Source organism: Salvelinus namaycush, chromosome 11 (assembly GCF_016432855.1).
Source record: "Salvelinus namaycush isolate Seneca chromosome 11, SaNama_1.0, whole genome shotgun sequence".
NCBI lineage: Eukaryota > Metazoa > Chordata > Actinopteri > Salmoniformes > Salmonidae > Salvelinus > Salvelinus namaycush.
The window spans coordinates 19,270,069-19,295,278 of NC_052317.1; the positions used below are offsets into that span (position 1 = coordinate 19,270,069).

Genomic DNA, 25,210 nt, shown 5'->3' on the forward strand with positions numbered 1-25,210 from the left:
ATTGGAACATTTAGACCAATTTTTACACTACAATGACATCTAAGATATGTTGGGTTCTAAGATACTGTAGTAAACCTTTATCCAGAACTGTTTTTGTGTCTTAACACAGGAAGAGGAAAATAAATTGAACTCCTTTAAACTTTGTAGATAATGAAATGGACAGTTCCAAGAATGACTTCAATAATGCATGTATTGCCCTGCACAACTTTGCCATTCAAATGAAGATTATCAGTGCTATGCTATAAAGTCAATACAGATATGATTTCTTATCACATCGTTTTTTCTTGTTGGACCTTATATCAGGCCCCAGCTTGTGCTTTCTGACACCCCTTTTGTAATCTCAGTCACACACCACCACTGCCTCAACCATGACAATAAATTACCAGTAGCAGTGCCCATCCGTTATCTTTGGCTAATGCCCAACTGTGGAATTTCAATGTGACATTTATACACAATTTCAAAAGATAAGAGAAGGCTCCACCGTGTGCATGCCCCCCTCTTCTAAATTGCCAGCTGCCTAGCAGACTGGAAGGAAAGCATGGGAAATGTGCATGATGAAAAGCTTTCATCACTAAACCCATTGCAAAATATTAATTTAAATTACTAAAGACATTGTCAAAGCTTAGACAAATAATACATGAATCATAATTTGGATACACAGGCATATTGCATATAATAACAAAGGCCATGTAACGATGGTCTAAGGGAGGAGACCGAAACGCAGCGTGGTAAGTGTTCATGCCTTTTAATGAGAAGTGAACATTATGACAAAAATAACAAAGTGATAAACGAAAATCGAACAACACGAAACAGTTCTGTCTGGTACAGACACAAAGACAGAAAACAACTACCCACAAACACAGGTGGGAAAAGGCTACCTAAGTATACCTAAGTGGGAAAAAGCTACCAAACCAAAATAGAGACATAAAAAGGATCTCTAAGGTCAGGGCGTGACAGGCCAGGAGTTTTGCTGACTATGTGACCAGGTAAAACTATGGTGCCCTACAGTGCTAATATCACGTAATATACTGTAGTTCCAATTTCCCACTTTGAAGATATTACATATCCTCTCTCTTCATCATATCTTGACTTCTCATACTTAAATGATATGTAACTGTGATTGGTCCTACCTATTTAAGTCAGGTCGTGTAATTTATGTCTTCCTTCCTTTTAGGCTAAATACTCCCTGACAGCATGTAACACTGATGCCGAACTAAGCTGATAGTGGATAATGGGACCTTGTCAGGTCCACTCATTGTTAAGGAATTACTGTGTCTCAAGGGTTTGGTTAAACACGTTTGCATTAAATGTTGATTTATTTGATGAGCGATCATTCTAGGTGACATGCTGATGTAGTTGCCATACATTGGAAAAATGCTTTTAACTTCTTATGGCTGAATGGGCAGTATTGAGTAGCTTGGATGAAAGGTGCACAGAGGTGCCCAGAGTAAATGGCCTGCTCCTACGTCATAGTTGCTAATATATGCATATTATTAGTAGTATTGGATAGAAAACACTCTGAAGTTTCTAAAACTGTTTGAATTATGTCTGTGAGTACAACATAACTCATATGGCAGGCAAAAACCTGAGAAGTTCCACTTTCTGTTTAGATTTTTTCTGGGGGTGGCAGATTTTGAACCAAGCTCTCATTGAAATTACAGCGAGATATGGATGAGTTTTCACTTCCTACGGCTTCCACTAGATGTCAACAGTCAATAGAATTTTGTCTGATGACTCTAATGTGAAGGGGGGCCGAAGGAGAAAGGAATGAGTAATCACTGCCATGAGGTGCCCACGCATTGAACTGGCGCGTTCACGTGAGAGGGAGCTCCGTTCCATCAGTCAACTGAAGTCAATGTAATTCTCCAGTTGGAACGTTATTCAAGATGTATGTTAACAACATTCTAAAGATTGATTCAGTACATCGTTTGACATGTTTCTACTGACTGTTACGGAACTTTTGGACATTTCGTCACGTTATAGTGGACGCGCTTTGTGACTTTGGTTAGCGCGTTTGGTAAACAATTCGAAAGTAGCTAATTGGACATAAATAACGGACATTATCGAACAAATCAAGCATTTATTGTGGACCTGGGATTCCTAGGACTGCATTCTGATGAAGTTCATCAAAGGTAAGGAAACATTTATCATGTATTTTCTGGTTTCTGTTGAGTCCAACATGGCAGCTAATTTGGCTATTGTTCTGAACTCCGTCTCAGATTATTGCATGGTTTATTTTTCCGTAAAGTTTTTTTGAAATCTGAAACAGTGGTTGCATTAAGGAGAGGTATATCTATAATTCCATGTGTATAACTTGTATTATCATCTACATTTATGATGAGTATTTCTGTTGAAACGATGTGGCTATACAAAATCACTTGATGTTTTTGGAACTAGTGAATGTAACGCGCCAATGTAAACTCAGATTTTTTTATATAAATATAAACTTTATCAAACAAAACATGCATGTATTGTGTAACATGAAGTCCTATGAGTGTCATCTGATGAAGATAATCAAAGGTTAGTGATTCATTTTATCTCTATTTCTGCTTTTTGTGAAAGCTATCTTTCGCTGGAAAAATGGCTGTGCTTATTGTGGTTTTGTGGTGACCTAACATAATCGTTGGTAGTGCGTTCGCTGAAAAGCATATTTGAAATCGGACACTTTGGTGGGATTAACAACAAGATTACCTTTAAAATGATATAAGACACATGAATGTCTGAGGAATTTTAATTATGAGATTTCTGTTGTTTGAATTTGGCGTCCTGCACTGCCACTGGCTGTTGTCATATCATCCCGGTGACGGGATTGCAGCCATAAGAAGTTTTAAAGGACCTCCCAATAGCAAATTCTAACCCTCTCGTTCAATTATATGTTGCAGTTATACACTGCTCAAAAAAATAAAGGGAACACTTAAACAACACAATGTAACTCCAAGTCAATCACACTTCTGTGAAATCAAACTGTCCACTTAGGAAGCAACACTGATTGACAATAAATTTCACATGCTGTTGTGCAAATGGAATAGACAAAAGGTGGAAATTATAGGCAATTAGCAAGACACCCCCAAAAAAGGAGTGATTCTGCAGGTGGTGACCACAGACCACTTCTCAGTTCCTATGCTTCCTGGCTGATGTTTTGGTCACTTTTGAATGCTGGCGGTGCTCTCACTCTAGTGGTAGCATGAGACGGAGTCTACAACCCACACAAGTGGCTCAGGTAGTGCAGTTCATCCAGGATGGCACATCAATGCGAGCTGTGGCAAAAAGGTTTGCTGTGTCTGTCAGCGTAGTGTCCAGAGCATGGAGGCGCTACCAGGAGACAGGCCAGTACATCAGGAGACGTGGAGGAGGCCGTAGGAGGGCAACAACCCAGCAGCAGGACCGCTACCTCCGCCTTTGTGCAAGGAGGTGCACTGCCAGAGCCCTGCAAAATGACCTCCAGCAGGCCACAAATGTGCATGTGTCTGCTCAAACGGTCAGAAACAGACTCCATGAGGGTGGTATGAGGGCCCGACGTCCACAGGTGGGGGTTGTGCTTACAGCCCAACACCGTGCAGGACGTTTGGCATTTGCCAGAGAACACCAAGATTGGCAAATTCGCCACTGGCGCCCTGTGCTCTTCACAGATGAAAGCAGGTTCACACTGAGCACATGAGCACATGTGACAGACGTGACAGAGTCTGGAGACGCCGTGGAGAACGTTCTGCTGCCTGCAACATCTTCCAGCATGACCGGTTTGGCGATGGGTCAGTCATGGTGTGGGGTGGCATTTCTTTGTGGGGCCGCACAGCCCTCCATGTGCTCGCCAGAGGTAGCCTGACTGCCAATAGGTACCGAGATGAGATCCTCAGACCCCTTGTGAGACCATATGCTGACACATGCACATTTGTGGCCTGCTGGAGGTCATTTTGCAGGGCTCTGGCAGTGCACCTCCTTGCACAAAGGCGGAGGTAGCGGTCCTGCTGCTGGGTTGTTGCCCTCCTACGGCCTCCTCCACGTCTCCTGATGTACTGGCCTGTCTCCTGGTAGCGCCTCCATGCTCTGGACACTACGCTGACAGACACAGCAAACCTTTTTGCCACAGCTCGCATTGATGTGCCATCCTGGATGAACTGCACTACCTGAGCCACTTGTGTGGGTTGTAGACTCCGTCTCATGCTACCACTAGAGTGAGAGCACCGCCAGCATTCAAAAGTGACCAAAACATCAGCCAGGAAGCATAGGAACTGAGAAGTGGTCTGTGGTCACCACCTGCAGAATCACTCCTTTTTTGGGGGTGTCTTGCTAATTGCCTATAATTTCCACCTTTTGTCTATTCCATTTGCACAACAGCATGTGAAATTTATTGTCAATCAGTGTTGCTTCCTAAGTGGACAGTTTGATTTCACAGAAGTGTGATTGACTTGGAGTTACATTGTGTTGTTTAAGTGTTCCCTTTATTTTTTTGAGCAGTGTATCTTAAAGCCTCGTCATTGTCTTTCAAATATCAACTAGCATGACAGGCACAGTACAGCAGGTGCTCTTTGATATCATTATGTGTAGGGAAGACCAGGATTGATTGTCTCACGGGTTGCTTGTTATTACTCCCAATCCAAATGGTAATGTGTAATATTTTTAAGGTTAAAATGTGTGACTTCTTTCGTAGAACTCATCCACCTGGTCAATTCATGTCAGTATGACAAAACATTGAGGTGAGGAGTATTTATGTATTTTTCATAGGTGAAAAAACACATATGTTGTTATTTTCTTTGTAAATGTTTGAATTATGGGAGTATCCATGAACAATTATGTCTGTTGAAAAGAGGATAAGGACTGCTATATTCCAAACCTATTTCTGAGTTCCTACTGTAGATCAAGCCATGTGGTAACTAGCATCTTAATTAGCATTGGGGGGGTTGTCCCTATAACCCAGTGGCCTCATTAGACCTGGGCGATTAGCCCTGAACAATTAGATGTTAAAACATTTTATAAATAATAATAAGGATTTCAGTTATGAGTTTCCATTATCACAAATAACCTGCGCTAGGCAGTATAAAATTATTGACAAAAATAAACAATGCAATATACTGTGCTAGGCAGCAGCAGGCACTGCAGGTTCCTTGCTATCCAGAATTCTTGGGACGTTCCTACCTCATTGAAGTTGAAATGTAAAATGGTTTAGGTAAGGGTTAATGTTAGGTAGGGGTTATGGTTATGGTTAAGGTTTGGGCAAGGGTATGGTTAGAGGTAGGGTTTAGGGAAGGGACATCCCAAGGATCGACGCTGTGCCTGCTGTGACTGGGCGAGATTTCACAATGTAGTGGACTGCCAGAGAGGAAGAGGCGAAGCGAAAGGTTTTACTCGGCCCAAAATCTCTCCACGAAAATAAACCCACGAGTGAAGAATTTTTGTATGGAGGTCAATGAGAGAGGGTTCAATTTGGTCAACAAAAAATGTAATTTCTAATTTGCTACGTGAGGCTTATTTGATCGAATAGAAGTTCCGTAATGGTTAGGTTGTTTGGAATGCACTAATATAAGTGGACGCACGTGGCATTTAATCAAAATGAAGATAAAATGACTTTATATCAGAGTTGTGTCTGTTGTCATAGAGATAGATAGATAGAGGACTCATCATGGATATAACTTGTTTTAGCATGGACATTCCCCATGCTGTCACAGACATGATAATGGCACAGATACAGAATTTAGTTCTCTATCTATCTCTGTTGTTCACACGCGTCTCATCCCTCTCATTGGCTAGAAAGGTCCGACCTGATCTCGCCTCTTCCCGACTGCCTTCCATCTTTGAGGACAAGTATTGTTATAGAGGTCACTTGACTATCTTGTCAATATCTAGTCAATATAATAGACAATCTTTGGGACCACTCACGTCCATTGACCCCATCCCTACAGCACCTGTTAGATGTCAATGTCATCACTCAGCAAAATCCCTGTCACTCAAGTCTGGAGCATAGCACAGAGCAAATGAAAATCCAGAACTTCCCCCGAAAGAGAGGCAAAAAAAGCAAGCAGGTTGAGCTGGCAGCAACGAATGAGGTGCAGAGGGAAGAACAGTCAGAAAGTCAAAGTGCAGCAGCAGTGGAGTTAGCCACAGGTTTGTACAGGGTTGGTGGTAGCTAACTAGCTACTCTCGCTCAGCATAAGGGTTGGCTAAAGATAATAAGCCAGTGTTAGCGCTCTGCATCCTTAATTAAAGCTGCAATTGGTAACTTTTTGGGTGACCTGACCAAATTCACATAGAAATGTGTTTTATAGATCTGTCATTCTCATTGAAAGCAAAACTAAGAAGCAGTAGATCGGTTCTATGTGGACTACAATCTATGCTTCCTGTTCTTAAGTTTCGTTTTTGCATCTTTTACTTTCATTTTGGAAAACTAAATAACTAAATAATGCAGATGAGGACAGATGAGAACAGCAGGCTATTGTGGAGCACTTAGGAAATCTTGGTAACCGGATTCCCGCTATTCAACCCTAGTATGCCCCTGCCATCAACTCCATTATAATGAATCCCAAGCCCTTTTGTGCTTGTGCTATATAAAGCTCCCTTCAAATAAAAAAATAAATAAATTGGTCACATGCGCTGAATACAAGTGTAGACCTTACAGTGAAATGCTTACAAGCCCCTAACCAACAATGCAGTTTAAAAAAATATGAATAAGAATAAGTAATAAAAGGAACAAGTAATTAAAGAGCAGCAACATTATGTACAAAATCAGATAAAAAATAAGTTACAAACAACGGGAAAAAAACGTTAAGAAAACAGTTGGTAAGGAACACATAAAACGTCAGCCATCTTCTCACACACATATTTTTTCTGTCACACACCCCCACACGCACACATACGTGTGCGAAGACATGCATACACACACACATTTACTCAAATTGCATACAGTCTGTTATTCTCACGGCATAAAATGCTGAATTTTGTTATGAATATCATTCGATCAAATATGGCGCAGGTTGTCACAAGTGGACAGAGTGTGTTTGATAGCTTATAACTCCGTGCTGGAATTTCAACCCAAGACCTTGGTCTTTCTCCCAATATTAAAAAGATTATTGTAAGATATACTGGTGCTGAGAAATACACACTAGAGTAAAAAGTGTGACAACCAACTCCGGTCTTCCCTACGGTTTTACAACTTCAAACAGCTGAAAATACAATATTTGTGGTTATGGAAAATATATTTCAAAATGGTTTAGATAGTAAAATGATTCTCTGCCCTATACTTACTTGTTTTGTCACATAAACTGAAATTAGGCAAACTATAAGAATTTTAGCAACCAGGAAATGGCAGAGCGATTTCTGCATAGTGCATCTTTAACCTATTGGGTGTCACTTAGAGTTATTTAACAGTATATTTAGTGAATAGGCAAGCCAAGGATGTTAGGTCTTATAACCTATAAGCGAGTGTATTTGATGGGTTTCGTTTCTGTAGCTAGATTTTTTTTTCTAAAAACCTGTTTTTGCGTTTGTCATTATGGGGTATTGTGTGTAGATTGATGAGGCAATATTATCAATTTTACAATAAGGCTATAACGTAACAAAATCTGTAAAAAGTCAAGGGGTCTGAATACTTTCCGAATGCACTGTATATGACAAATATACAAACTTGAACTTGAACATAGAAGGGACATGGGAGGGCAGCCAGAAAGAGAGGGGAAAAGATTGCCAGCTTTGTGGTTAGATTGTAGGTGAACAACATATTGAAAATACAGACGCCTTAAGCTATGTGTCGTCAAATGATATGTAATCTACCATTAGCTGGTAGAACTGATAAAATGAAATTAATCTTAGAGGTTTTATAAGTTATTCCATTCTACATGTATTTTGGTGGGGGCTCATGTCTATTCATATAGCCCAGGGGCTATGTTGATTCTTATTTGTCATGTTTGCCCAGGTAGTAACTTTAAACTAAATCATGCAGATGAGCCAAGGATGAGGACAGATGAGAACAGCAGGCCAGTGGAGCACTTAGAACAGCAGCAGCCAGGGGCAACTGGTAGGGAAGAGGATGGTTTTGGTGACCCAGACACAGGCCCAAAACAAGTTAAGCTACCCCAGTAACCCCTTGAATGTTTTGAATTGCAAAACTAAAGAGACACACCAGACAAGACACATAGACAGCAACAGAAAAATAGATGATGGAGAAAGACACCAGACAAGACACAGAGGCAGCAACAGAAGAATAGGTGATGGAGAAAGACACCAGACAAGACACAGAGGCAGCAACAGAAGAATAGGTGATGGAGAAAGACACCAGACAAGACACAGAGGCAGCAACAGAAGAATAGGTGATGGAGAGAGACACACACACCTTTTTCTGCTGGCACTCGAAGAGAGAAGGAGCGTTTTTTAAGTAGAGGCCAGCGGAGCACAGGTGTTTGCGTATTGCGCAAGAGACAGAGGCTATAAAGTTAGAAACGTATTATGCATAACCCATCATTCATTAACTAAATGTATAATTAAAAAACAAGGTGACCCCCAAAAACCAGATGGAGATGGGTAAATTAGATGCGCATTCAGTCTTTATATTACAGTAGCATAGGCTATGCTGCATCAAATGTTGGCATACCTGTCACAAGAAGTTACCATGATGAGATGATAGCTCTACATGCATTGTGAACTGTGCTCCATACTGAGATGGGTCTGTCCCCACCCTGAGCGTTGATTCATCATGCAGAGGCCGTAGAGAAGTCAGATGTAGACATTGCATATATTGTATTTTAGCAGTTCCATTTCACCCTATGTTGTTCATATAAATCATTTGTTAGAATTTACCAGTTTCTCACAGTTTTTTTTCCTGGGAAAAGGGATTGGTTTTGGGCGGTAAATCATGGTAAATCTTGGTAACCGGATTCCCGCTATTCAATCCCAGTTTGCCCCTGCCATCAACTCCATTATAATGAATCCCAAGCCCTTTTGTGCTTGTGCTATATAAAGCTCCCTTCAAATCAAATAAAGTTTTATCAGTCACATGCGCCGAATACAACAACCTTACAGTGAAATGCTTACCTACAAGCCCCTATTCAACAATGAGGTTTAAAAAATATATGAATAAGTAATAAAGGAATAAAGTAATTAAAGAGCAGCAACATTATGTACAAAATCAGATAAAAAATAAGTTACAAACAACAGGAAAAAAACGTTAAGAAAACAGTTGGTAAGGAACACATAAAACGTCAGCCATCTTCTCACACACATATTTTTTTCTGTCACACACCCCCACACGCACACATACGTGTGCGAAGACATGCATACACACACACATTTACTCAAATTGCATACAGTCTGTTATTCTCACGGCATAAAATGCAGAATTTTGTTATGAATATCATTCGATCAAATATGGGGCTGGTTGTCACAAGTGGACAGAGTGTGTTTGATAGCTTATAACTCCGTGCTGGAATTTCAACCCAAGACCTTGGTCTTTCTCCCAATATTAAAAAGATTATTGTAAGATATACTGGTGCTGAGAAATACACACTAAAGTAAAAAGTGTGACAACCAACCCCGATCTTCCCTACGGTTTTACATAACTCAACCTGGGGCCCACCAACAGGGCCACTGATAATGTTGGCAGAGGTAAATAAATAAATGAGGCTGAAAAGATAAATCACCTCCCTATCCTTCGACTATGTGGGGGAAGATGATGGATGGCATGGGAGTCAACTGTGAAGGTTTGATGACTTTGGGGCTTTGGTAGGTAAACCGTTTCTTCCTCCCATAAGCCCTTTGTTTTATCACATTCTCAACTCTCTGCTTGCTTCCACAATACGATGTGCAACCCTCCCTCACGTTTATTTTTTATGTGCTGACACATTCCCTGTCATCTCAGTTAAAAATGTCCTGTGGTCTGGTGGGGCTTCACGCTCTTTGCTGCACATCACTCTTCCCTCCCCCTCCCTCTCAGTCTTGTATTATTCATCAGGATTCCTTTAGGAGCGACACTCTCCTTAAAGCAAATTCACCCCTCTGCTTTGAGCTTGTTACACCTTAGCCCAGTCCCTGAGGCAGCAGATGTAGAGAAACAGAGAAAGAGAGAGAGTGCTGTGTGTGTGTGTGTGTGTGTGTGTGTGTGTGTGTGTGTGTGTGTGTGTGTGTGTGTGTGTGTGTGTGTGTGTGTGTGCGTGTGCGTGTGCGTGTGCGTGTGCGTGTGCGTGTGCGTGTGCGTGTGTGTGTGTGTGCGCGTGCGCGTGCGTGTGTGAGAGAGTAACAAATTTGAGGAAAATGCTGAGATGACAGTGTGTGCATGCATGTGTGCGTAAGAGAGAGAAAGAGTGTGAGAGCATCTGTGTGTGTCTATGTGTACCAGTGTGTTGTTAGTCGGCCAATCAGAGCACCACTCCAGAGCTGCAGCAGGCAAGTGAGGCAGCAACCTGGCGGATTGGGGAGATGACTCCACTGAGGTGGATTGGGAGCAGCAGTAGACAGATAGGGGAGAATCTGTTCACAGCTCACTGTTCACATACCTTATCATCTGTTTGGAGAAGAAAGGTAAGGGCAAATTGTTCAGCACTTTCAATCCATCTCTCTCTCTCTCTGTTGTCATAGCTTTCATATCTGCTATGGTCTGTCGTGCTACTGCTGCTGCCTCTGCTGTTGGATCCTCTGAAGCTGCTTTTGCCTGTGGTGAGCGCTGCTGCTGTGAAAAAGTGTGAGTTCATTTATGTTTTATTCACACTGCTTCAGAGCCTCTCTATACGGCCAGGGAAATGCAAGGATGAGAGCCCTGCTGCCATATTTTCAATGGTTTTATTTTTTGAGCTTTATTGGAGTTCTCCTTTTTATTATCACCAAGGTATATATCAAATTACCATAGTACTTTTCATAGGCACTCATAGCTCCAGCTCTCAGATGGAACTAAACAGGAGAGTGGAATCCTGTGGAATAATTTCACTGCTCCATGATCAATTCACTGCAGTCTAGCAATTGGCTGTGTTAGTGCCTCAAAATATGTAACTGGCTAAAGAACAGGAAAATATGTGATGGTTCTGCTGAAAAATATCCTCCTAATGTGTAGAGGAAGGGTTGAATTTCTGCAGGTGCTGATTTGTATAGAATACATAAGGGTGTATGTAGGCTGCTATTCTAAAATGTCATGTAGTGTATTTGTCAGCTGCGGCTCATTACCTTATGATTAGAGAGATCCATACTAAATGTATGCATAATTCCCTCCATTGAAATGCCAAAGGAATTCTCCTGAGTTCTATTTGATCCAGAGGGGGGAAGGTTTAAAAGACTCACTGGGACAGTCTGTCTCTGCTAGCTACTTTAGTGGATACCTCTTCACTAATGCCTCGTGCAGTGGGGATGTCAATGACTCAATGTGCCAGACCCACGTCAAGCTTTCCCTTGAGTCATTCTCTGTATACTGCTAATCCTGTAATGAGCAATCATTCTCACCATCCTCTCCTGAGATTTACTAAAACTCCACAAGGGGTGGTCTTTCCTCCTTTCCTCACCCTCCAGTCTCCACAGAGGGAAGAGGATACTGGAAGCCAAGTCAAGTGAGATTCTTGGTGGGGAGCAAAAACCACCTGCTTGGTTTTGTAGATCTCAAACCCTGAGAGATGAGTCTTGTGAAAGACATATTTGTGCTAATCTCATTTAACCAGTATGTGGTGCATTCATGTTGGTCCTGTAATGTCTTACTCCCACTATAACCAGCGTTGTCAGTGAAGATAGTTAATGCGTTATCTACAGAAATATCTCAAAATGTCATTGTTGCCAAACTTCCAACAACAAGCAGGATGTAGCATTTCAGAGATGTTGTCTTTGCTGAGTGCAATTGTTAGCAGACAAAACACAACAGACCTTGGTCTGTAGTATAAACTTCCAAACATAAAGCTGCACTTACAGCAATGCAAGGGTCCAAGCTTTTGAGCATAAAAGTATGTGTATTTGAGGTTAAGCCCAGCTAGCTACTGTATCCCCCAGTAGCCTAGTGTTGAGGGCAATGCCCTGACATGCCCAAAGCTGTGTTAGCTAGTGACTTGATATTGAAGTGCAAGGTCAGCCTTCTCAATCATAGATACTGTAGTGAAGTGACCAGTAATTGTATTTCTCTAGCATACATCAAATTGTATGTTGCTGGCTTGGGATAGGTAAAATCTAGGTTTCAGGCTAGTAGCTGATTTAGCTAGTTAGCTGTAAGCTACAGATTGGCTTAGCTGTACAGCATGGCTAAGTATAATTAAAATCATAGTTATCCTTAGAGTCCGACATGACTCTTGAACTTAGTGCAGGGGAAAAAGGGGAGGCATATGCATAGGTCTAAGCTACAGTACACAACTCGTCATAATGTAAGCCACTGCCTCAGATGTAGTCTCAAGGTCCACAGAGTATTTCTCTCCAATTAGCATCATAATTAGCAACATTAGAATCTAATCAATTGCTAATCTGTTTTGTGGCCCTCAACTAATCAGAATGAATAGTTGCAACACCCTTACCCTTGAATTGCATACAAGGACAATCAATTAACTATTTTCTATCAATTTTTCCTGGTATATTTGTGGAAAATATTGGATATTTGATTCATATGCTGTTAGCCTGGAATCATGTTTAGCCATACTGCAAAAGACAGATGTGGGTGTTTTCAGGGTAGAAGTTTCCTATTTCCTGAAATTGAGCGTAGAGAGAGAACCTGCAGAGCAATATCCACTATATCTCAATGACAGTTATCTGTAGCTACATGTATTTCTGCTGACACTCTTAATACAACCATGTTGAGGGATGTAGCAATAGAATGAATATCCTGTGTGAACCTAATGCTATTAGCAACAATTGCCCATGCTACAGTGCCTTCAGAAAGTATACATACCCCTTGACTTATTCCACCTTTTGTTGTGTTACAGCTTGAATTCAAATTTGATTAAATACAGTCGAAGTCGGAAGTTTACGTACACCTTAGCCAAATACATTTAAACTCAGTTTTTCACAATTCCTGACATTTAATCCAAGTAAAAATTCCCTGTCTTAGATCAGTTAGGATCACCACTTTATTTTAAGAATGTGAAATGTCAGAATAATAGTAGAGAGAATGATTTATTTCAGCTTTTATTTCTTTCATCACATTCCCAGTGGGTCAGAAGTTTACATACACTCAAATAGTGTTTGGTAGCATTGCCTTTGAATTGTTTAACTTGGGTCAAACGTTTCGGGTAGCCTTCCACAAGCTTCCCACAATACGTTGGGTGAATTTTGGCCCATTCCTCCTGACAGAGCTGGTGTAACTGAAACAGGTTTGTAGGCCTCCTTGCTCACACGCGCTTTTCAGTTCTGCCCACACATTTTCTATAGCATTGAGGTCAGGGCTTTGTGATGGCCACTCCAATACCGTGACTTTGTTGTCCTTAAGCCATTTTGCCACAATTTTGGAAGTATGCTTGGGGTCATTGTCCATTTGGAAGACCCATTTGCAACCAAGCTTTAACTTCCTGACTGATGTCTTGAGATGTTGCTTCAATATATCCACATAATTTTCATTCTTCATGATGCCATCTATTTTGTGACGTGCAACAGTCCCTCCTGCAGCAAAGCACCCCCAAAACATGACGCTGCCACCCCGTGCTTCACGGTTGGGATCGTGTTCTTCGGCTTACAAGCCTCCCCCTTTTTCCTCCAAACATAACAATGGTCATTATGGCCAAACAGTTCTATTTTTGTTTCTCCAGACCAGAGGACATTTCTCCAAAAAGTATGATCTTGTGCCCATGTGCAGTTGCACAACTTAGTCTGGATTTTTTATGGCGATTTTGGAGCAGTGGCTTCTTCCTTGCTGAGTGGCCTTTCAGGTTATGTCGATATAGGACTCGTTTTACTGTGGATCTAGATACTTTTGTACCTGTTTCCTCCAGCATCTTCACAAGGTCCTTTACTGTTGTTCTGGGATTGATTTGCACTTTTTGCACCAAAGTACGTTCATCTCTGAGCGGTATGACGGCTGCGTGGTCCCATGGTGTTTATACTTGCGTACTATTGTTTGTACAGATGAACGTGGTACCTTCAGATGTTTGGAAATTGCTCAGATGAACCAGACTTCTGTCGAGGTCTACAATTTTTTTCTGAGGTCTTGGCTGATTTCTTTTGATTTTCCCATGATGTCAAGCAAAGAGGCAGTGGGTTTGAAGGTAGGCCTTGAAATACATCCCCAGGTACACCTCCAATTGACTCAAATTATGTCAATTAGTCTATTAGAAGCTTCTAAAGCCATGACATAATTTTCTGGAATTTTCCAAGCAGTTTAAAGGCACAAACTCTGACCCACTGGAATTGTGATACAGTGAATTATAAGTGAAATCATCTTTCTGTAAACAATTGTTGAATTACTTGTGTCATGCACAAAGTAGATGTCCTAACCGACTTGCCAAAACTATAGTTTGTTAACAAGAAATTTGCGGAGTGGTTGAAAAACAAGTTTTAATGACTCCAACCTAAGGGTATGTAAACTTCTGACTTCAACTGTATATGTTTTTTCTCACCATCTACACAAAATACCCCATAATGACAGAGTACAATTTGTCTTTCAAATGTATTGAAAATGAAATACAGAAATATCTAATTTACATAAGTATTCCCACCCCTGAGTCAATACTTTGTAGAAGCGCCTTTGACAGCGATTACAGTTGTGAGTCTTTCTAGGTAGGTCTCTAAGAGTTTTCCACACCTAGACTGTGCAATATTTGCCCATTATTCTTTACATTCTTCAAGATTTGTCACATTGGTTGTTAATCATTGGTAGACAACCATTTTCAGGTCTTGCCTTAGATTTTCAAGTAGATTTAAGTCAAAATTGTAACTTGGCCACTCAGGAACATTCACTGTCTTCTTGGTAAGCAACTCCAGTGTATATGTGTGTCACACCCTGGCCATAGAGAGGCTTTTATTCTCTATTTTGGTTAGGCCAGGGTGTGACTAGGGTGTGCATTCTAGTTTCTTTATTTCTATGTTTTCTGTTTCTATGTTTTGGCCAGGTATGGTTCTCAATCAGGGACAGCTGTCTATCGTTGTCTCTGATTGGGAATCATACTTAGGCAGCCTGTTTTTCCACCTTAGTTGTGGGTAGTTGACTTTGTTAGTGGCCTGTATAGCCCTAAATAGCGGCATGTTCGTTTTTGTTGTTTCTTGTTTTTGTTGGCGACATTTAAAATAAAGTGAAATGTATGCTCACCACACTGCACCTTGGTCCGGTCACTTCCCTGACGACATTCGTGACAATGTGGCCTTGTGTTTTAGGTTATTGTCCTGCTGAAATGTGAATTCATCTCCCAGTGTCTGGTGGAAAGCAGACTGAACCATATTTTCCTCTAGGAATTTGCCTGTGCTTAGCTCCATTACGTTTATTTTTTATCCTTTTGCTCAGTATATTGGATTTGCCCCAAACATAACACTTTGTATTCAGGATAAAAAGTGAATTGCTTTGACACATTTTTTGCAGTATTACTTTAGTACCTTGTTGCAAACAGGATGCATGTTTTGAAATATTTGTATAATACAAATATGCTTCCTTCTTTTTGCTCTGTCAATTAGGTTAGTATTGTGGAGTTATTACAATGTTGTTGATCCATCCTCAGTTTTCTCCTTTCACAGCCATTAAACTCTGTCACTGTTTTAAAGTCACCTTTGGCCTCATGGTGAATTCCCTGTGCGGTTTCCTTCCTCTCTGGCAACTGCTTTAGGAAGGACGCCTGTATCTTTGTAGTGACTGGGTGTATTGATACACCATCCAAAGCCTAATTAATAACTTCAGCATGCTCAAAGGGATATTCAATGTCTGCTTTTTTTTAAATTCCCAATTACCAATAGGTGCCCTTCTTTGCGAGTCATTGGAAAACCTCCCTGGTCTTTATGGTTGAGTCTGTGTTTGAAATTCATTGCTTGACTGAGGGACCATACAGCTAATTGTATGTGTGGGGTACAGAAATAAGGTAGTCATTCAAAAATAATTTTTAAAACTATTATTGCACACAGAGTGAGTTCATGCAATTTATTATGTGACTTGTTAAGCAAATGTTTACTCCTGAACTTATTTAGGCTTGCCATAACAAAGGTGTTAAATACTTGACTCACAACATTTCAGCTTTTCATTGTTAATTCATTTGTAAAAAATTGGAAATACATAATCCCAATTTGACATTATGGGGCATTGTGTGTAGGCCAGTGCCAAATAATCTAGATTTAATCCATTTTAAATTCAGGCTGTAACACAACAAAATGTGGAAAAAGTCAAGGGGTGTGAAAACTTCTGAAGGCACTGTATATATTTCTGTCCATTATATACTGTATATATATATTGTGGGTGAAACAGTATGTGAACATTATCAAAGTGAGCAATGTTCAATGACTCCATGTACTGTATACTGAACAAAAATATTAATGCAACATGCAACAAGATTTCACTGAGTTACAGTTCATATAAGGAAATCTGGCAATTTGTCACGTTCTGACCATAGTTCTTTTGTGTTTTCTTTGTTTTAGTGTTGGTCAGGACGTGAGCTGAGTGGGCATTCTATGTTGTGTGTCTAGTTTTCCTGTTTCTGTGTTTGGCCTGATATGGTTCCCAATCAGAGGCAGGTGTTAGTCGTTTGTCTCTGATTGGGAGCCATATTTAGGTAGCCTGTTTTGTGTTGGGTTTTGTGGGTGGTTGTCTTCTGTCTTTGTGTTCTATGCACCAGATAGGACTGTTTCGGTTTTGCAACATTTGTTATTTTGTATTTTGTAGTGTTCACGGTTTTGTCGTTATTAAACATGATGAACACTAACTACGCTGCGTCTTGGTCCGATCCCTGCTACACCTCCTCTTCAGACGAAGAGGAGGAAATCTGCCGTTACACAATTAAAATAAATTAGGACCTCATCTGTGGATTTCACATGATTGGGAATAAAGATATGCATCTGTTGGTCACAGATACCTTACAAAAATGATAGGGGCGTGGATCAGAAAACCAGCCAGTGCGACACATCTCCTTCGCATAGATTTGATCAGGCTGTTGATTATGGCCTGTCTAATGTTGTCCCACTCCTCTTCAATGGCTGTGCGAAGTTGCTGGATATTGGTGGGAACTGGAATACACAATCGTACATGTCAATCCAGAGCATCCCAAACATGCTTAATGGGTGACATGTCTGGTGAGTATGCAAGCCATGGAAGAACTGGGACATTTTCAGCTTCCAGGAATTGTGTACAGATCCTTGTGACATGGGGCCGTGCATTATCATGCTGAAACATGAGGTGATGGCACGACAATGGGCTTCAGGATCTCATCACGTTATCTCTGTGCATTCAAATTCCCATCGATAAAAAGCAATTGTGTTCTTTGTCCATACCTTATGCCTGCCCATACCATAACCACATCGCCACCATGCGCACTCTGTTCACAACATTGACATCAGAAACCTTACCCCCACGCAATGCCATACACGCCGTCTGCCATCTGCCTGCTACAGTTGAAACCAGGTTTCATCCATGAAGAGCACAGTTCTACAGCGTGCCAGTGGCCACACAGATGAGCTTCCATGAGACGGTTTCAAACAGTTTGTGCATTAATTCTTCGGTTGTGCAAACCCACAGCTTCATCAGAAAAAATAAGAAACCGGCATACTGCTCTTGCTAGTATCACTGCTCTTTAATAAGCTTTACATATCGGCCTCAAGGCCTTTGTCAGAGCCCATTGTGAGTTTTTTTAATTAGCTCCCTTTTGTAGACATAGCTCCATGGATGCATTGAATAGATGTGGGTGGAACTATGTCTACATAAGGGAGCTAATTGAAAAAACGCACAAAAGCTCTGACAAAGGCCTTGAGGCCAATACGTAAAGATTATTAAAGAGCAGTGATACTAGCAAGAGCAGTTTCCTCTTTTTTCTCATCTTATTCAACAGTTACCATGCACCTGCAACACAGATAGCTCAGATGTGAGAGTGCCTTTAGAATTTTGAATCAGCTGTCCGGGTGACTGGTCTCAGTGACCCGGGTGAAGAAGTAGGATGTGGAGGTCCTGGGCTGGCATGGTTACACGTGGTCTGTGGTTGTTAGACCAATTGGACGTACTGACAAATTATCTAAAGTGCCATTGGAGGCGGCTTATGGTCGACAAATTAACATTAACATTGACAACAGCTCTGGTGGACATCCCTGCAGTCAGCTTGTCAATTGCACGCTCCTTCAAAACTTGAGACATCTGTGGCATTGTGTTGTGTGACAAAACTGCACATTTTAGAGTGGCCTTTTAATGTCCCCAGCACAAGGTGAACCTGTGTAATGATCATGCCGTTTAATAAGCTTCTTGATATGCCACACTTGTGAGGCAGATGGATTATCTTGGCAAAGGAGAAATGCTCACTTAAAGGCATGTGAAGAAATGTGTGAGAAATAAGCTCTTTGTGCATCTGGAACATTTATTTTATTTCAGCTCATGGAACATGGGACCAACATTTTGCATTTATGTTCTTGTTCAGCATACATAGGGCAGCTGTCTCTATGGTGCATGGTAGAGTACCGGGTGGTAGCTGGCTAGAACAGTAACTAAGGTTCAGAGCAGGGTTGGCTAGTGGTGAGTATTTAACAGTCTGATGGCCTGGAGATAGAAGCTGTTTCTCAGTCTCTCAGTCCCAGCTTCAATGCACCTGCACTGTGTTCACCTTCTAGATGGTAACAGGGTGAACAGGACGTGGCTCTGGTAGCTGAGGTCTTTGATGATCTTCTTGACCTTCCTGTGACACCGGGTGCTGTAGATGTCCTGGAGGGCGGGCAGTGTGCCCCCGTTGATGCGTTGGGCTGACTGCACCACCCTCTGGAGAGCCCTGCGTTTGTGGATGTTGCAATTGCCATACCAGGGGGTGATACAGCCCAAAAGGATGCTCTCAATGGTGCATCTATAGAAGTTTGTGAGCATCTTAGGGGCCAAGCCAAATTTCTTCAGCCTCCTGAGATTGAAGAGGCACTGCTGTGAGGCACTGCTCTGCCTTCTTCACCACATTGTCTGTGCATAGGGACCATTTCAGTTTGTCAGTGATGTGCACACTAAGGAACTTGAAGCTTTTGACCCTCCCCACTGTGGCCCTGTCAATGTGGATGGGCAAGTGCTCTTTTTGCTGTGTCCTGTAGTCCACAATCAGTTCCTTTGTTTTGTTGACGTTGAGGGGGAGGGGGAGGTTATTTTCCTGGAACGACTCTGCCAAGGCTCTCACCACCTCCCTCTAGGCTGTCTCAATGTTGTTGATAATCAGGCCTACCACTGTTGTGTCGTCAGCAAACTTTATGATTGAGTTGGAGAAGTGAGTGGCCCCGCAGTCATAGGTAAACAGGGAGTACAAGAGGGGGCTGAGCACGCAACCCTGTGAGACCCCCATGTTGAGGATCGTGTGGCAGAGATGTTGTTACTTACCTTCACCCCTTGGGTTCGGCGTGCCAGGAAGTCCAGTACCCAGTTGCACAGGGAGGGGTTCAGACTCAGGGCCCTGAGCTGAGTGATCAGCTTGGAGGGTACTATGGTGTCGAAGGCTGAGCTGTAGCCGCACGCATGGATAGTTATTGATTGATGTGAACATCACCCTAATGGTGTCACAAGTTTAAATTAATTGTTTTCTGTAGTTAATGATTAGAAAGTTACAAATCTGTTTCTGGATGTACACAGTATTTGCAATACACAAATACTGGAATGTGCGTGCTTGAATGGTGTAGTACATCCAGGTAACATGGAAAGGCACTATCACTGACCCACTAGTGGTCTTTTCATGCTCACTTGACAAATTAAGCTTCAAATTGAGCCTAATGTAAAGACAAGGCACGAGCGGCAGAACGGTCAAATTAAATTATTTTATAATTGCAGTAAGTACTAGTGATATTCAGTTAGAATGAGGACAGCCACCCTTTTGGAATTTCATAGACTTCATGGAATTTCATAGACATGGACTGCTGTTGGAATATGCATTGGGAATGGGATCATGCCTTTGTGAAGGCTAATGATGTTATGTAGCAGTGCACTTACAGTACAGTATACCTGCTTTTCACTCTCCATTTCCCATCACAGAGAAATCCTAATTTGTATCTACAATACTATACTGTATGTGGTGCGTGGGTGGTATTGTAGAAAAACATACAAACACATAATTCAAGAAAACATGCAACACAAGCCCATGCTATAGGTTGATAAATAACACAAATTAAGCCATGAATCATTTCAAGGATGGTCACACACATCCTTGATGTTGTCATTGCACAATGAACTGTGCTTCACATATAATCTGTTGTTATTGGTCTTTGACATTTCAGAGTTAGTTTGGATTATTGCAATGCAGACATAGAAACAAAGAAGATGTAACCATAGCATCCATAGACAAGCCTCTGTGCCGCCTCACATCAAACATTTATCACTTGCAAATTGTTTGTTGTTGGACTGTTTTTCGACTAAGCTTGGCTGGTACTCTGCTGACAGGTGGACTGATTGAAGGTTTGTGGAAATGCATCAGAAAATAGCACAGTTGTGTAACAAATCAAAACCTAAGGAAAGGAAATCACAAAATGCTTTCCTGAGTGGCAGGGGCATAACAAGTCTTGTCACATGTGCTGCATATATACTTCTTTCTTTTACAGAGTGATATAAGTTTTTTAAGATATAAGTTTTTTTTCCAGATTGTTTTCTCACACAAAATAAAAAAATAACTGAATCATTCAAAAGTATTTAAAGTACAATATTAACAGCAACTGGAAGTTAGAACCACATCTCTGCTTGTGTGAGGGTGTTTACCAAGTGACAAATGTGCTGTAACAGTGTCATAGATTGTGAGAATCAAATGCTCTTAAGCAGCTTGTCATTGTAATATACTCTGACAAAGACTGCAGAAAATAATGTCCTCAAAATGCTATTATGGCCTATGGAGATACAGTTGTGGCTCTCCTGCTTTCAAAAAGCCATGTTAAAATGGATGTCTCTCAGTTGTGAGGTATGACAGAGACAACTTAGCCTTTTCAGCTCAGACTTAGCAATGTAGTTTTGAATCCTCTGGCTTGCATCCGAAGCGGACAGAAATACTCAATTCATACACACAGTGGAAATTGACTCTCAGGAATCAGGTCAAAATGAGAAAAGAACATTGTGGAAAAGAATATTGTGCTTCTATAAATGAGTCAAAGTGTAATATCGGAGTAGCCATTCCATCAAATTGCATTAGGCGATTTCACAACAAGAAAAACATGACTCATTATTCCTGTTTCCTTAATATCGTTTCTTCTTATCTTTTCAAGGGGAAACAACACGGCAACCTGCTCAGACCAGACCCCTCATGAAATCTCCTGAGGATCCTCTAAGCAAATGAACAACCAGCTCTTTTCCCCTCTGTCCAACATGGAAATGAACCTTGGTTCTAATCCCTAGTGGACAGACTGAAATAAACCATGGACTTTAGGAGAAATCTCTGGACTGGTCTCATCTGCACCTAGTACTGTCTTACTGTCGAGACGCTGTTGTGGCCTCTTGGTACACTGTTTGCCAAGGTACAGTGGAGGACTTAGAGAAGCATACATTCTCTACCATGAGAATTCCTGCCACCACTGCCTGCCTCTGCCCTTTGCTGATCTGCCTGTGCTTTGTCCAGAGGAGCTATGGGACGTCCCAGCCCAGGCCCAACGTCAGAGCACCCAGGAACCAAACCAAACACCCAGACGGAGAGAAGGACGTGCACCACCGGCCCAAGAGGGGCTGGATATGGAACCAGTTCTTCGTTTTAGAGGAACATATTGGACCAGAAGCTCAGCATGTTGGAAAGGTATGCTATTCATGGTCTCCTTCAATGGCATTCTTTTGATGTGAGGGATTTTCATGCAAAGAGGAAAACAGTAGGCCTACATATTGCACTCCGTAGGTGGTTTTGCATAATGCAAAGTCTATGATTGCAACTGTACCTGGTTGTGCATACAGTAGCAACAGCCGTTTGAGAACAATGTTGCACCAGGTTAAGTGAGGCGTACGTTTACGAAAGCTTAGAGCAATTTCCTTTCTTTTGGAAAGGATTTTGAGTTTATAGCTTTAATCTCTGTTTACTTTCAGCAAACATATATACATTTCTACTCCCTATGATAAATAATTCAAATGGGTAAGCGTATTATACAATAATACATTTTTTATATACTGTATATACAGTTGAACTCAGAAGTTTACATAAACTTAGGTTGGAGTCATTCAAACTCGTTTTTCAACCACTCCACAAATTTCTTGTTAAAAACCTATAGCTTTGGCAAGTAGGTTAGGACATCTACTTTGTTCATGACACAAGTAATTTTTCCAACAATTGTTTACAGACAGATAATTTCACTTATAATTTACTGTATCACAATTCCAGTGGTCAGAAGTTTACATACACAAAGTTGACTGTGCCTTTAAACAGCTTGGAAAATTCCAGAAAATTATGTCATGGCTTTAGAAGCTTCTGATAGGCTAATTGACATGATTTGAGTCAATCGGAGGTGTACCTGTGGATGTATTTCAAGGCCTACCTTCAAACTCAGTGCCTCTTTGCTTGACATCATGGGAAAATCAAAAGAAATCAGCCAAAACCTCAGAAAGAAAATTGTAGACCTCCACAAGTCTGGTTCATCCTTGGGAGCAATTTCCAAACACCTGAAGGTACCGCGTTCATCTGTATGAACAATAGTACGCAAGTATAACACCATGGGACCATGCAGCCGTCATACCGCTCAGGAAGGAGACGTGTTCTGTCTTCTAGAGATGAACGTACTTTGGTGCGAAAAGTGCAAATCAATCCCAGAACAATAGCAAAGGACCCTGTAAAGATGCTGAAGGAAACAGGTACAAAATTATCTATATGTACAGTAAAACAAATCGACATAACCTGAAAGGCCGCTCAGCAAGGAAGAAGCCACTGCTCCAAAACCGCCATAAAAAAGCCAGACTACGGTTTGCAACTGCACATGAGGACAAAGATCATACTTTTTGGAGAAATGTCCTCTGGTCTGATGAAACAAAAATAGAACTGTTTGGCCATAATGACCATCATTATGTTTGGAGGAAAAAGGGGGAGGCTTGCAAGCCGAAGAACACGATCCCAACCGTGAAGCACGGGGGTGGCAGCATCCTGTTGTGGAGGTGCTTTGCTGCAGGATAAAATAAATAAAATGGCGCCGGAAGAAATGGCAGCAGTTTTACGGGCGCCCAACCAATTGTGCTATTCTGTGGTATTTTTTGCGTTATTTGTAACTTATTTTGTACATAATGTTTCTGCAACCATATCTTATGGCAAAAAAGAGCTTCTGGATATCAGGACAGCGATCACTCACCTCGGAATAGACAAAGATTTTTTTCTACAACAAGGACGACGCACAAGACATTCTCCAAACACCCCACATGGCCGACATCCCCGTTATTTGCAAGAGGAAGAGACGCAGGTACAGAGGACAAAGAGCCGGATGCCTGGTCAAGACCCGGAGAAGGCGACTGGGAAAGCTGCCGTTACCGTCAATACTACTCTCCAACGTGCACTCATTGGACAATAAATTAGACGAGGTACGATCACGACTATCCTACCAACGGGACATCAAAAACTGTAATATGTTATGTTTCATGGAATCGTGGCTGAATGACGACATGGATATTCTGCTAGCGGGATATACGATGCACCGGCAAGATAGAACAGCAAACTCCGGTAAGACGAGGGCGTGTGTTCTGTGCATATTTGTAAACAACAGCTGGTGCACGAAATCTAAGGACGTCTCTAGATTTTGCTCGCCTGAAGTAGAGTATATTGTGATAAATTGCAGGCCACACTACTTGCCTAGAGAGTTTTCAGCTATACTTTTCGTGGCTGTTTATTTACCACCACAGACACAGAGGCTGGCACTGAGACTGCACTCAGTCAGTTGTATAAGGAAATAAGCAAACAGGAAATACACTCACCAAGAGGCGGCACTCCTAGTGGCCGGAGACTTTAATGCAGGGAAACTTAAATCAGTTCTACCAAATTTCTAGCAACATGTTAAATGTGCAATCAGAGGGAAAAAAATTCTAGATCACCTGTGCTCCACACACAGAGACGCGTACAAAGCTCTCCCTCGCCCTCCATTTGGTAAATCTGACCACAACTCTATCCTCCTGATTTCTGCTTACAAGGAAAAATTAAAGCAGGAAGCACCAGTGTCTCGGTCTATAAAAAAGTGGTCAGATGAAGCAGATGCTAAACTACAGGACTGTTTTGCTATCACAGACTAGAACATGTTCCGGGATTCTTCTGATGGCATTGAGGAGTACACCACATCAGTCACTGGCTTTATCAATAAGTGCATCGAGGACGTCGTCCCCACAGTGACTGTACATACATACCCCAACCAGAAGCCATGGATTACAGGCAACATTCGCACTGAGCTAAGGGTAGAGCTGCCGCTTTCAAGGTGCGGGACACTAACCGGGAAGCTTACAAGAAACCCCGCTATGCCCTGCGACGAACCATCAAACAGGAAAAGTGTCAATACAGTGCTAAGATTGAATCACACTACACCGACGCCGACGCTCGTCTTATGTGGCAGGGCTTGCAAACTATTACAGAATACAAAGGGAAGCACAGCTGTGAGCTGCCCAGTGACACGAGCCTACCAGATGAGCTAAATCACTTCTATGCTTGCTTCGAGGCAAGCAACACTGAGGCATGCATGAGAGCATCAGCTGTTCCGGACAACTGTGTGATCACGCTCGCCGTAGCCGACGTGAGTAAGACCTTTTAAACAGGTCAACATACACAAGGCTGCGGGGCCAGACGGATTACCAGGACGTGTGCTCCGGGCATGTGCTCCGGGCATTGGCTAAGCTGTATGTAAACTTCCGACTTCAACTTTATATATAGTACCAGTCAAAAGTTTGGACACACTGACTCATTCCAATGGTTTTTCTTTATTTTTACTATTTTCTACATTGTAGAATAATAGTGAAAACATCAAAACTATGAAATAACACAAGAGTGTGCAAAGCTATCATCAAGGCAAAGGGTGGCTACTTTGTAGAATCTCACATATAAAATATATTTGATTTGTTTAACACTTTTTGGATTACTACATGATTCAATAGGTGCTATTTCACAGTTTTGATGTTTTCACTATTATTCTACAGTGTAGAAAATTTTAAAAATATAGAAAAACGCTTGCTTGAGTAGGTGTGTCCAAACGTTTGACCTGTACTGTATATGAATAAATCATTTTCTCT

The 25,210-nt window shown here is 41.5% G+C and overlaps 1 protein-coding gene across 1 annotated transcript in view; it reads left to right on the plus strand.

Annotated features, from left to right (window-relative positions):
• Window positions 1-21,536: 21,536 nt before the first annotated feature.
• Window positions 21,537-25,210, plus strand: part of LOC120055263 (cadherin-18-like) — a 36,204-nt gene continuing 32,530 nt past the window's right edge. Inside the window, exon 1 of the mRNA XM_039003148.1 lies at window positions 21,537-21,770. Within this exon, the coding sequence (XP_038859076.1) occupies window positions 21,537-21,770 (234 nt within the window). The remainder of the gene's footprint in view (window positions 21,771-25,210) is intronic.